Source organism: Antennarius striatus, chromosome 17 (assembly GCF_040054535.1).
Source record: "Antennarius striatus isolate MH-2024 chromosome 17, ASM4005453v1, whole genome shotgun sequence".
Lineage (NCBI taxonomy): Eukaryota > Metazoa > Chordata > Actinopteri > Lophiiformes > Antennariidae > Antennarius > Antennarius striatus.
Window position 1 is genome coordinate 17,860 of NC_090792.1, and position 13,047 is coordinate 30,906.

At 47.9% G+C, this 13,047-nt stretch overlaps 1 protein-coding gene across 16 annotated transcripts; it reads right to left on the reverse strand.

Annotated features, from left to right (window-relative positions):
* Positions 1-2,194: 2,194 nt before the first annotated feature.
* Positions 2,195-12,827, reverse strand: LOC137610955 (uncharacterized). 16 transcript variants are annotated; one of them, XR_011038574.1, is made up of 6 exons: positions 12,400-12,827; positions 12,064-12,224; positions 10,557-10,895; positions 9,996-10,070; positions 9,684-9,868; positions 2,200-5,324 (listed from the first exon to the last, which is right to left on the reverse strand). XR_011038574.1 is itself a non-coding variant. In XM_068338882.1 (6 exons), exons 3-6 carry the CDS (start codon positions 10,857-10,859, stop codon positions 5,298-5,300), a joined length of 531 nt encoding a protein of 176 aa, XP_068194983.1. In that variant the 5' UTR covers positions 10,860-10,895; positions 12,064-12,224; positions 12,400-12,827; the 3' UTR covers positions 4,131-5,297. The 16 variants fall into 16 exon arrangements, 3 of the variants coding, with proteins under 3 accessions (XP_068194982.1, XP_068194983.1, XP_068194984.1); XR_011038572.1 differs by having other exon boundaries at positions 9,684-9,809; positions 10,171-10,895; positions 12,400-12,826; XR_011038571.1 differs by having other exon boundaries at positions 10,171-10,895; positions 12,400-12,826.
* Between the last annotated feature and the right edge of the window lie 220 nt (positions 12,828-13,047).

The following is a 13,047-nucleotide window of genomic DNA, read 5'->3' on the forward strand; positions in this document are numbered from 1 at the left end:
GGCGCTTCGGGGTCGTGGGGCTCCGGGGGACGTCCTGCAGCTCCATCAGTGAGCTTAACGCACACCTGCTGGCTAATGCCAGCTTTACGCACACCTGCTGGCTAACGCCAGCTTTACGCACACCTGCTGGCTAACGCCAGCTTTACGCACACCTGCTGGCTAACGCCAGCTTTATGCACACCTGCTAGCTAACGCCAGCTTTACGCACACCTGCTGGCTGACGCCAGCTTAACGCACACCTGCTGGCTGACTCCAGCTTTACGCACACCTGCTGGCTGACGCCAGCTTTACGCACACCTGCTGACTAACGCCAGCTTTACGCACACCTGCTGGCTAACGCCAGCTTTACGCACACCTGCTGGCTGACGCCAGCTTAACGCACACCTGCTGGCTGACTCCAGCTTTACGCACACCTGCTGGCTGACGCCAGCTTTACGCACACCTGCTGGCTGACGCCAGCTTTACTCACACCTGCTGGCTGACGCCAGCTTTACTCACACCTGCTGGTTGACGCCAGCTTTACGCACACCTGCTGGCTGACGCCAGCTTTACTCACACCTGCTGGCTGACGCCAGCTTTACTCACACCTGCTGGCTGACGCCAGCTTTACTCACACCTGCTGGCTGACGCCAGCTTCCAGAGCTGCGTGGAGGAGAAACCTATGTTAACACTGACCTGAAGGCCATGAACCGAACTCTGGGCATCGACTGATGTTACCTTCCATGAACCAATCAAATCCATGCCCATCCATCAGCCAATCCATCAGCCAATCATCGTGGTCTCGCGGCTCCTGGCTGCAGCTACTCTCATCATTAGTCCGTGATCTTCTTGAGTCCACCGACACAGTGCACATGCGCAGTACAAGTTGTTCACGTCCAACATGAACTGTTATTTGTCGGAGCCCTGAATGGATTTATGGGTATTTTGTAGGTCTTATGATGGTTTAAACACTGTGTTTGTTGTTGTTTGTGATGTTGTTTGTGTGATCACATTAATGAGGGAATAAGTGGGTCACATGGATGTGGGCGTGAATGTTAATACAGGTGAAGTAGGGGCACCTGCTCACTTGTGTGTGGGGGGTGAGCGGGGTCGCTGTATTTTTCTTGACTGAACGCTCTTTCCGCTCAAATCGCTCTAATCACTACACCACATTCTGTGATCACTTCCATTATGAGTTTGTGCAGTTTCATGAGTTGATTATTCTTTTTCGTTAATAAAGAGTTAAACGTATTCTCTAGTATGGCAGGGATTTTCCTTGAAGCGCGTCTGACAGAGGAAGGCCCCGGCGTCAGCCTCTCAGACACTCTTTGGTTTTTGAAGTCGTTACCAGTTGTGTTTCTGAGGATTCATTTTATTCTTGAACAATTACAACGTCCTGAACTGAAAATGTGAATAAAGCAAAGCTGAATATTTCATAAGAATCACAGCGAACATCCGCGGTGCACTGGCGTCATGCCCGGAGTGTCCCCCGCCTCTCGCCCTATGCCGCCAAGATAGGCTCCGGCTCCCCGTGACCCGCTGCAGCGGATATAGCGATGGTAATCTGAAGATGACTGACTAACAGCGAACATCACGGAGAACAGGAACCAGAACAAGGCCCCTTGGGCCTGTCCCATGAGCCCTGGCGGTGGCGGCCGTTGCCTCATCTGGTCTCTGGGTCTATGTGGTTCTTGTTGCCCCCGGTGGCTCTTCGGGTGATGTCTTCTGGATGCTCCTGGCTGACAGGGTTGGGGGTATTCAGCTAGTGTGTCCCTGTTGGGTTCTGGTAGCCTATCTGGGTGTTGGTTTCATCACACATGCATGTTGGGTCAGGGTTTACCAGCTCCTGTCGAGTCCAATGGTTGATATCCATTCGGTCAATCAGAACGTGATGAGTCACACTTCAGTCATCACAATCTGATGCCCTCCATCTCCTACACTGGTCTCCTCTGGTGGTCTATTCTATACTGTCAGGACCTCCACTAGTCTGGTGGTTTGTAACGTTGGTGTTGAGGTATCAATTCTAATATATATATAGGTGTGCGTTAAGCTGGCGTCAGCCAGCAGGTGTGCGTAAAGCTGGCGTTAGTCAGCAGGTGTGCGTAAAGCTGGCATTAGCCAGCAGGTGTGCGTAAAGCTGGCGTCAGCCAGCAAATGTGCGTAATATATATATATATATATATATATATATATATATTGTTGAAGTGGAGCCAAATAATATGGTCCTAAAGACCCTTGGTCCTCCAGCTTCGTGTTCGTTTTCTCTTGGTTGTGGACAATTTCTGAACAGAGTTAAATAAACAAAACACTCAGTGAAATGTCGACGCTTCAAAGTTTATTTTTCAATTGCAAAGAGAATATTCTCGGCACTTTGTCTCATGGGAGATTACTTCCTGCAGAGTGCGAGGATGCACTTGCAGCACATGGATTTTATGCACATCAGAAGGCGGGGTTCACCTGGTATCACAACAGCTGCAAGATAGCAGGCAAGACAGTGGGTTACATTCAGGTGATGTCATGATGCGCCAATTATCTGAGAAGAAAGAGGAAGACGGCCTTGCAGACGGCCTGGCAAGAGGTGATAAGCAGACAGGTCATGAAAACTATCGTAGCTATACGCCAATTATCTAAGAAGATATACGCCAATTATCAGAGAAGAAAGAGGAAGACGGCCTTGCAAGAGTTTCTGCTCGACTAGCTGTGCAAGCAATTTAGCATAAGTCAGCAGTTCTAACTGTCACGTGATGTGACCTAAGATGAACTTTAAGCTCAGTAACTTTCCACAGCAAAATAACATAAAAAGATATAATTCCAACATAACATAAAAAGATATAATTCCAACATAACATAAAAAGATATAATTCCAACATAACATAAAAAGATATAATTCCAACAATCCCCCTTTTGGACTCGAAAGAGTCCAACACCTAATCAAAAGTACCAGCAGGGTCATCAGCGTCTTGGAGAAGAGACATGCTGTAGGGAGGGGGAGGACCGGATTTACCTTCTATGGTGGTGGTGATCAGACGGACCATCAAGGAACGAATACAGGGAACGCAGCAACAACCACAAGTGACTATAATGGCAACAAAGACGGCTATAGACATGAACAAAGAAATAAACAACGTTTTCCATTTACCAAACATGTTAGTAAACCAGTCATCCAAAGGATTATCAATACCAGAGTGCTCATGCATAGTATCGGAGAGAGCACGCAAACCTTCCAATGCTCTGGTTACAGAGCCATCAGGAGCTGTGTTATTAGGGATAAAGGTACAACACATATCCCCAAACATAGAACAGACACCACCTTTTTCAGCTAGGAGCATGTCCAGGGCCATACGATTCTGAACAGCCATAAGGGAAGTAGGGGCCATCTGTTCAGACAAACCTGCAATTGCATCACGGGTCAGATTAGTCAGCCGCAGAACATTGTAATGAATATAATTAATACGATCAACATTCTTATTGGGCGTAACCGGGAAAAGGGCCGCAATCAAAGGAAAGTTTTCAAACCCCGCAGCAACTTGATCAGCCAATTTGTACTCATTTGGAACACCACGGGGAACACCAATTGCATCCATGTAGGTGGGATTATCTATAGATAAATCAAAAGTGGTAGGGGCCGAACGAGGAGTCCGAGATAAGACATGGCGTCGTCGACGGGCAGTTAAACTAATAGGAAGGTCAGAGGAGGACTTCAAGCGTTTCAGCTGGTCACCTAAGAGAAGCAAAGGAGCACGAAGACGAACCATGGCACACACACCTCGATATTTGCTGGTGAGGCGAGCATGAAGGCCACCCTTGCCACAGTAATAGTACAAGCCTAATCTGGCCCAAAAGCCTAACTCGGCCCCTGGTCTGGTAATGTTACACCACGTGGAATCAAGAGAACCTAGATCAACGGAGCCTGCGGTAAGATTAAAACACACATAGGAACCATTGGCAGGGTCTGGAGTAAAAGGGCCTGTAACAGTAAGATTGTCAGCGGGAGGAAAAATACTTCCCAAAGTGGTGCAGCCTTCATCTCGTCCGTGGGTCAGGCTAAGCATGCAACCATAGCCGTGAGCGTCACTTGGAATCAAAGGAGCAGGCGTGGTGGTCAATTGGGGTCGAGCAGAAGCACAAGCAACACAATTACCATTAATCTGTTCTCGCGCAGTATTAGCAATCCAAGAAAGCCAAACATTACTCTCAACAAAACCTGTAGCTTTAGCAATGAGATCCTCAGCTTTAAGTTGAGTATAATCAATAGCAATAGGAGTTCCAATGAGTTGATGTGGTGGGGGAGGGACCTGAGATGGAGAACTGTGGTTAAAGACAATGGTGGGAGCAGGCACAGGTGCAACCCGAGACTTAACGAGGTTAATACGGATGATACCCCATGTGTCCTTTCCGGTCTGGTCAACACCTAAAATTAAATGTAGAAAATCTGTAGAGCAAAACCTGCTGCCGGGAGAGAACCTTCCGCAGGGTTCCATAACACTAGCATGACATTGAGATGTTGGGAAAAATAGGGGTTTAATGGACAGAGTTAAAGGATTACTTGTGGGGGAGTAATCCCTTTGCAGAGAAAAGAAGGAGCCCAATCCAGAAGTGGGGGGCTGGAACCCATGTTCTGTGGAATACCAAACAGAGGACCAAGAAGCACACCACGGGTCATTAAGGGAGTTGTCACTGTGACCGCAGATGTAAACATCATAGTGTCGCCATGGTGCGCCAGGACCCCTGCAGTTAATTACTTTGCAGAGATCAAAGGTATAAGAAGCTGTAGCCCCCTCAGTGTAGCTAAGCGTTAACCCACCATACTGTTGTAAACATTTGTCAGGAGAGGATGCAGCAGTGACAGCCAAAAGACTAAAAACAAGGAAATACAGCATGTTTTTTTTTTTTTTTTTTTTTTAGACTGAAGATAACGGTTGTTGCTTGTAGAGAGGGAGGTCTTGCACCTTTTCCTCTGGGTTGACCCCTCTGGATACTGGCTCGTCCGGACGCTGGTTGAGAGCGATGCTCGGGAACGCTGCACCGTGACCGCTGGGGTCTCTTCAAAAGCTTAGGTCAGTTACTGAACGTAATTGCCTGCTCTCGGGTTGCTTTGTGACTTTACGCCACGTTGAACAACCACTCACTCGATGTCCTCAGTTGGAGCCGTTGCTCGATGTCCTCAGTTGGGGCGGATGCCCTAGTGGTCGTCACCACTATTAGCAGCTTTTGGAGAGGGGAGAGCGACTCCCGTTGGGGTCTTTGCAGGCCTGGTGGACGTCAGATGAAACCACGTGTCCCCTCTTCCTAGAAGCCGAACTGCGGTTCCGGTTCTCTCAATGACTTGATGGGGACCTGTCCACCTAGGTTCAGACCATTTTCGTTTGATTACTCTCAGCCACACCCATTCACACACATTCACACTTTTTGGTGGTTTCTCCTGTGGTTCTGTGAGATGGGAAAAATTGACTGTTAGTTCACGGAGGCCTTTTGGGCCTTGGAATCCGGGAACTGGTTCCAATGGAGCTGTGGGAGCTGGAAAAGGTCTGTTAGTGTGTGCCTCAAATGGGGTCCAACCTGTGGATGAATTCAATGACATTCTGACATTCAACAGAGCCACAGGGAGGGCCTGTAGCCAATTCATCTTTGACGAGGCCATGGATTTTGACAATTTTTCTTTGATGTTGCGATTCATTCGTTCGACCTTTCCCTGTGACTGAGGGTGATACACAGCGCCAAAAGTGTGTCTCAATCCCAACATACTTTCCACCTGTTGTAGATGTTTGTTTTTGAAATGAGTTCCATTGTCTGACCTGATTTTTCTCGGAAAACCATGAGTTGGAATGTAATGGTTAACCAAATGTTTCACTACAGAAGCTGCTGTCTCTGCTCTGCATGGATAAGCCTCAGGCCATCCTGAAAAAGAGTCAACAATCACTAACAGGTATCGATACCCATTAACCGATTGGATCATGTCGGTAAAATCCATTGAAATTACCTGACCAGGTGCTGTCACTTCCTGGTCCTGCACCCCTGGAGGTGGTTTAGTTGTTGGCAGGCAATTATGCCTATTGCAAACACTGCAGTCCTGCAGTTCACTTTTCACAATTGTTCTCATGAACGGATGCCACCAGCCACAGAGACGTCTCAGTGTTTCGTCCGTGCCTACGTGGCATGGTCCATGGGCTTCTTGAATCAAAACTTTCAATTGTTTTTGAGGCGGCACAGGTTTACCTTCTTTGTTCCAGATTCCTTCATCATTCTTTTCACCCCCTTTTGCCTTCCACAAACTCCTTTCTTCTGGGCTAGCTTTCACCTGCCACTCTCGGATCACATCATTCGTTATTTTGCAATCAATTTCTTTGTCACTCACCGAGAGTTGGAGTGCTGGCTGATAACCTGCCACCTTTTTAGCAGCTGCATCTGCTGCGGCGTTTCCATTTGCAATCAGGTCATTTTTTCTGGAATGACCTGGACACTTGATAACAGCAACAGCTTTTGGCAACATCAGCATTTCCTGGAGATGCATTACCTCTTTCAGGTGTTTAATTGGACTTCCTGTTGCTGTCTGATAATTGTTCCGTTGCCATTCACTTAATGCAGTATGTACAACCAAATGAGCATAAGCAGAATCAGTGTAGATATTTACAGTTTGGTCTTTTGCGAGTCCTAGAGCTTCTGCGACTGCTAGGATTTCAGCTCTCTGTGCTGACTGTGGTCCGTCCAGTCTGACTTCCTTAACTGTCTCAAAATCGTCGTTTTGATGTTGAACTATGGCAAAACCTGATTGCAGGCCATCCATGCCTTTAAAACAACATCCGTCGGTGAACAACGTCATGTCGGGGTTAGTCAATGGCTGTTCGTACAAGTCATCTCTGAGTTTTGTGTCGTCTTGGACTTTTTCTGTACAAAAGTGTGGGGTACCTTCAATCAGACCATCAGCCATATTGATCCCTTCATGGATGAAGATGATGTGTGGTTGAGTGATGACCGATTCAATCTTGCGTTGGCGTCCTCCAGTCATGGTGAAGAATTGGCTTGTGATGTATTGGACAGTGCTGTGTCCAGTTCTGATGGTCAGTGGATGATGAAGTACCACGTGGGCAGTTTTCTGGACCAACCTAGCTAGTGCTGAGGCAAAAGATGAACAGGGCGTTTGGCGTTTTTCATAATTGTCCAATGGTGTTGAGACATACATACAGACGTTTCGTTCTCCTCTATCCACCCTTTTGAAAAAGCACAGCAGAAACACTGCTTGCTTTTTCAGCCACATCGAGGAAAAACATCTTATTGTAGTCAGGAACGGAAAGAGATGTAGCAGAGGCCAAACATGCCTTAAGGTGAGAAAAGGCAGCATCAGCGTCCGGAGTCCAGGCCAAAGCGGCTGAAAGGTTCCGCATGCCGACTTCCTTGACCATAGCACGGAGAGGATGCGTGCACTCTGAGAAGTCAACAACATGATGGCGAGAGTAGTTACACAACCCCAGAAAAGCTAGCATTTGCTTCACGGTAGATGGACGAGCAGAGTGTAAAATGTCTTCTCTGTGCGAGGAGGAGAGGCCTGTGCCCATCCGGGATACACAGCGACCAAGGAAAGAGACTTGAGTTCTGGCAACTTGAATTTTGGATTTAGAAACTTTAAGGCCTACTTCATGGAGACGAAGGAGCAGAGAGTGAGTCGTGTCCAGACAGGATTGCTCTGATGGAGCCGCAACCAGGAGGTCATCGACGTACTGGACGAGGAGCACACCGGGCGGAAGAGACAAAGGTTTCAGAAGCTCACGAAGATGGACGTTGAAGAGACCAGGAGAAAGGAGGAACCCCATGGGCAGACAGTTGTAGGAGTATCTCCTTCCATCCCAGGTGAAGGCCAGATAAGGTTTCATGGATGGATGAAGAGGAATACTGAAAAAAGCATTAGCCAAGTCGATGACAGTGAAGTGAGTGTGAGAGGGCGACAACAGTGAGAGTGCAGCATGAGGGTTCGGGACCGGAAGGGTGGGAGTGGTGACTGCAGCATTTATAGCTCTCAAATCATGGACCATCCTCCATTTGCCTGTACCTTTCTTTTCTACAGGGAGAATGGGTGTATTAAAAGGAGAGCTTTCAATTAGAGCAAGCACACCAGCTTCAAGCAACCCGTTTATGGTCTCAGTTACACCGGCCTTACCCTTCGCAGGAACCGGATATTGAGGAACCCAAATGGGACCCGGTTTCATTTGAAACGTGACTGGCGTGACGTCACAACGACCGACATCCGTAGGACCCTGGGTCCAGAGGGAGTCGGGAAGAGAGTCAATCAGCGCAGGTGCCAAATCGCTGTCGGATGTTTCTCTGCCATGGTGCCTGTCCAGGACGCTGTGTTCTAGGACGGAAGGGATCACAAATTCTGGAGACAAAATGCGATATGAGTCAAGAGATGCAGAATAGTGCAAACCAGAGTAGAATGTCGGCTTCCAATCATCAGCATCGATGCAAGCTTTCACGAAGGGACCCAGATCTTTCTGTGTGTGTTTTGGGGAGACAGCCAAGGAGACATGAGGATAGCAAGGCGGCATCGAAGGATCTGGAGGATCATCCATACGATACCACTTCTGCTGTTCGGGCGTCAAGGATACGGCCCAAGCCACACCCTGAGGTCCTACGTAGAGATCTTGGAGAGAGAGATCCCACGGGAGTCCTTCCACCTCCTGGAAGGCTCCCAGGAAAATTGTGTCTTCCATCCTGTCATAATACAGAGTACAATGCAAAGCGTCAGAGACCAGATCATAGGGGCGTAGGTGACGGACCCAGGGCGACCACTTTGTCCAGAAAGTCTCAACAGGAGTCCACTGTCCAGCATCAGTGTCCATCACAACCCAAAAGATGTCAGCATACATGCACACCACAGCAACTTTGGCATGTACCGGAAACATGGTGTTGACGGGGTTGGTGGCAGACAGGCACAGTCGGGATGATCCATCCGGAAACATCAGTTGCAGGCCGTCGGCAGAACACTTTATCAAAGGACACAACTTGCACATTAAATCACGCCCTAAAAGATTGGCAGGGCTGGAGGGAGCCAGGATAAAGGAGTGAGTTAATAACTGGTTGTGTGCAGAAACCAAAATGGAGGAAGTCTTTGGCAGGGCAATTTCTTCACCCTTGAACCCAACTAAAGGAATTACGTCATTGGTGACATAGGCGCCAGGAGGAAGCCGTTGGATGGTGGAATAACGGGCACCAGTATCAACCATAAAAGGAGTTGACACTCCTCCTACCGTAATGGTGATCATAGGCTCCTGCATGCCTATGTCCGTGGGTTCAGGGCATCTTCATTGTGAGAACTGTTCACCAGGGGGCAGACGCTGGCGATTCGGGACGGGCGAACCTTGGTTGGAGTCCACTGGGCGGCGCTGTTGGTACTGCTGCCGATCTAGAGACTGCCACCGTCCCATGTCTCTGCCACGTCCACGAGGGCGTTGGAATCCACGACCACGCCCCCTAGGTGGGGGCCTCTCGGGGCAATCTTTGACCCAATGACCTTCTCTGCCACAGCGGAAACATACGTAACGTTGAGTGTCAGCCCCACCCCAAGATCGTGGCCCCGACTGATACATCATTCTATCTGCATCATCAGGTGGAAGAGCAGAGGCAGGAGAGGAAACAGAGTCCTCTTTCTTCTTGATGTCCTGGATCTGCATGACGGTCAATTGAGAAACAGCAGTTTGATGTTTTTCTACCTTAGTATCTTTTTCTTTGGCATGTCTCCTCAGAAAGTGTCTCAGGCAGGAACACCACCGGTCATCCGTCATTTCAGCCAGATCTGGTATGTTTTCCATGGCGGTAACCACTGTTTTGGGAATCCCCTTCAAAATGGAAGCTCGAAAGACTGAGTCATGGAAAGGCGAGGTATTATGTAGAAAACCTGTTTTAATGTGATATTCAGTTTTGGCCCGATCAACGTAAGTAGTCGCGTCCTCTCCAACTTTTGGAGTGAACACCATGTCATGGACAGCACACAGAGGCAAAGGGAAATGTGCGTTAAGACCTACGTCAATGCGGTCCAAATTTTCGTGGTCTAGAGGTTCATCTTTAGCCATACGACCCACCCCTGTTTCCTCTAGAACCTGTGGTAAGATAGACAAAGGACATACTTTAGTTAAAATCATTTGCATGTCACCACCACACAAGTCGTGGCCCATAGCCTGACGCTGCACGGATGCAAACCAATTGCGTCCCCCCGATGAAATAGGTGGCAATGTCTGAAGCATGGCATTGAGATCTGCTGCAGGGAAAGGGCGGTAGACGGCAACACGCCGTCCGGAGTTGGGGTCCACTGTATCCATCAATGGAGCTTGTACAGCGGCTCTGGATCGAGTCACAGGTCCCTCTGAGGTGGGCTGACAGGGAGGCGGGGTTGGAGGCCGGGGAGGGAGAGAAGGGAGGGGAAGAGCGGAGACGGGAGGTTCCGCTGCTGGAGGCCGGGGAGGGAGAGAAGGGAGGGGAAGAGCGGAGACGGGAGGTTCCACTCGGGAAGAGAGGCGACAGAGCTGTTCCTGAAGTGCAGCCACCTGTTTCTGTAAAGTGGAATGTTGTTCGTTGTCAAATGATACCTCATGATGTTTGAGTGACGTCTTGAAGTGTTCCTCCGCTTCTTGTTCTGCTTGTAGGACCCTCTGACGGAGTTCGTCTCTGACGCTGCGGGAGGCATTCCCTCTGCGCAGCAGCTCCGTCTTGAACTCACTCAGGGCAAGCCTCAGGTCCGGATAAGTTTTACTGGTCCTGAGGATTTCTTCAAACTCATCTTTAAGCTGTTTGTTAGCTCGTTCACAGGGCGCGGCCATGATTCTGACATGTTCCGGTACCACTTTACCTTCAGTCGCGGGTGTGGGCGCGGATGGGGCGGTCTGATCCATGTGCAGTTTCCCGCTGGTGATGTTCCAGACTGGTGCCTGGAAGTATAGTGACGGTGGGTCTGGTTTGGTCTGAGTCAGAGTCAGAGTCTGTTGTAATTCTGCATAAGGATTACTGGCAAACGGGTTAGTTTTGGAAAAAACAGATGCAAAATTCTCCCCCAGATAAGGAGGCGGGTCAGGATTATTCCAAGCACACTTTTCTTTGACCTCTTGTCTACTTACTCTGACTGATCCTCCCATTGACAGCAATCGTACATGTGACTTAACTTTTTCCACCTTTACATATGACTCTCGTGCCCGCCTTCCTGGAATACTGATTCTATTTGTTGCAGAGACAGTTGTGGCCAGTACATTTAACTTTTTAATGCATGCTTTTTCAACCTCTTTCATCAGTAAGACGAATGATTTTTTGGATGTTAGCGGTGGTAACCATCCTTTTTTACAGCAATCTTCAAACCAATCTTTCATTTCAGACTCCGTCTTACTGCGGATCTTTGTGGGCAGTCCCTCGGATGCCACTAAAATAGCAATTTTTGCTTGATTTTCTAATGGTGCACCATCTGGGTCGTCTGGAATTAAGTTCCAGTTGAACCAGTCTGTTTCCCGATCGAATTCACCTTCCATTGTAAATTCTATTAGGCCTTTTCCCAATTTAGTTAAGAAAATTCGGCGTCGTTTCCTCCGAGAACCTCAACACGGAACTCAGTATCACTCGACCCACGATCCCGGATCGTTTCACTAATATTCCCAGACGGGCGTCCCAGACGCAAAATCTCTAGCGCGCAGGATGTCCCAGACAATCCTCTCAGTCTACTCAGTTATGGAAGAATTTACCAGACGTTTTTAGCCAATAGTTTGCTTTAACCTCTACAGCCTAATGTCATCAGCTGGGGCAACCCCACAAACTCTTTGAGCGACCGCAGTATTAAAACAACTAGGTTTGAACGTCTGTAAACCTAGTTGAGTGTTCTTACTGTAAGAATAATTTAGGTGTAAGAACCACCAGACGCTGACACAAAGTATAATTAAAAGACCGATCAATCCAAACAGCGTCCGGTTTGACATTCACAAAAAGACGTCTATTAAATCAAATCACTGGTGTTCGAGTCAATGATTCTAGAACGTTTTCCAAATAGGGAAAGACAGATTTTAACCTTATACTGACAGGCAGAGACAAGGCCCTAAGAGGCAAAGTTCCTCTTACCTTACAAGTCGGGGTACCCTTTGGAGTTGTCTCTGTCCGGCAGGAGTCCAGCCAAGATCACGTCGGGGTCACCAAATGTTGAAGTGGAGCCAAATAATATGGTCCTAAAGACCCTTGGTCCTCCAGCTTCGTGTTCGTTTTCTCTTGGTTGTGGACAATTTCTGAACAGAGTTAAATAAACAAAACACTCAGTGAAATGTCGACGCTTCAAAGTTTATTTTTCAATTGCAAAGAGAATATTCTCGGCACTTTGTCTCATGGGAGATTACTTCCTGCAGAGTGCGAGGATGCACTTGCAGCACATGGATTTTATGCACATCAGAAGGCGGGGTTCACCTGGTATCACAACAGCTGCAAGATAGCAGGCAAGACAGTGGGTTACATTCAGGTGATGTCATGATGCGCCAATTATCTGAGAAGAAAGAGGAAGACGGCCTTGCAGACGGCCTGGCAAGAGGTGATAAGCAGACAGGTCATGAAAACTATCGTAGCTATACGCCAATTATCTAAGAAGATATACGCCAATTATCAGAGAAGAAAGAGGAAGACGGCCTTGCAAGAGTTTCTGCTCGACTAGCTGTGCAAGCAATTTAGCATAAGTCAGCAGTTCTAACTGTCACGTGATGTGACCTAAGATGAACTTTAAGCTCAGTAACTTTCCACAGCAAAATAACATAAAAAGATATAATTCCAACATAACATAAAAAGATATAATTCCAACATAACATAAAAAGATATAATTCCAACATAACATAAAAAGATATAATTCCAACAATATATATATATAAATTTTAAAAAAATGTCCCTCTCACCCTTGTGGGGTGGTATCTGTGTGTCATCCTCAAGCTCGGGTCCTCTACCAGAGGCCTGGGAGTCTGAGGGTTCTGCGCAGTATCTTAGCTGTTCCTAGGACTGCGCTCTTCTGGACTGAGGCTTCAGATGTTGTTCCAGGAATCTGCTGGAGCCACTCTTCCAGTTTGGTGG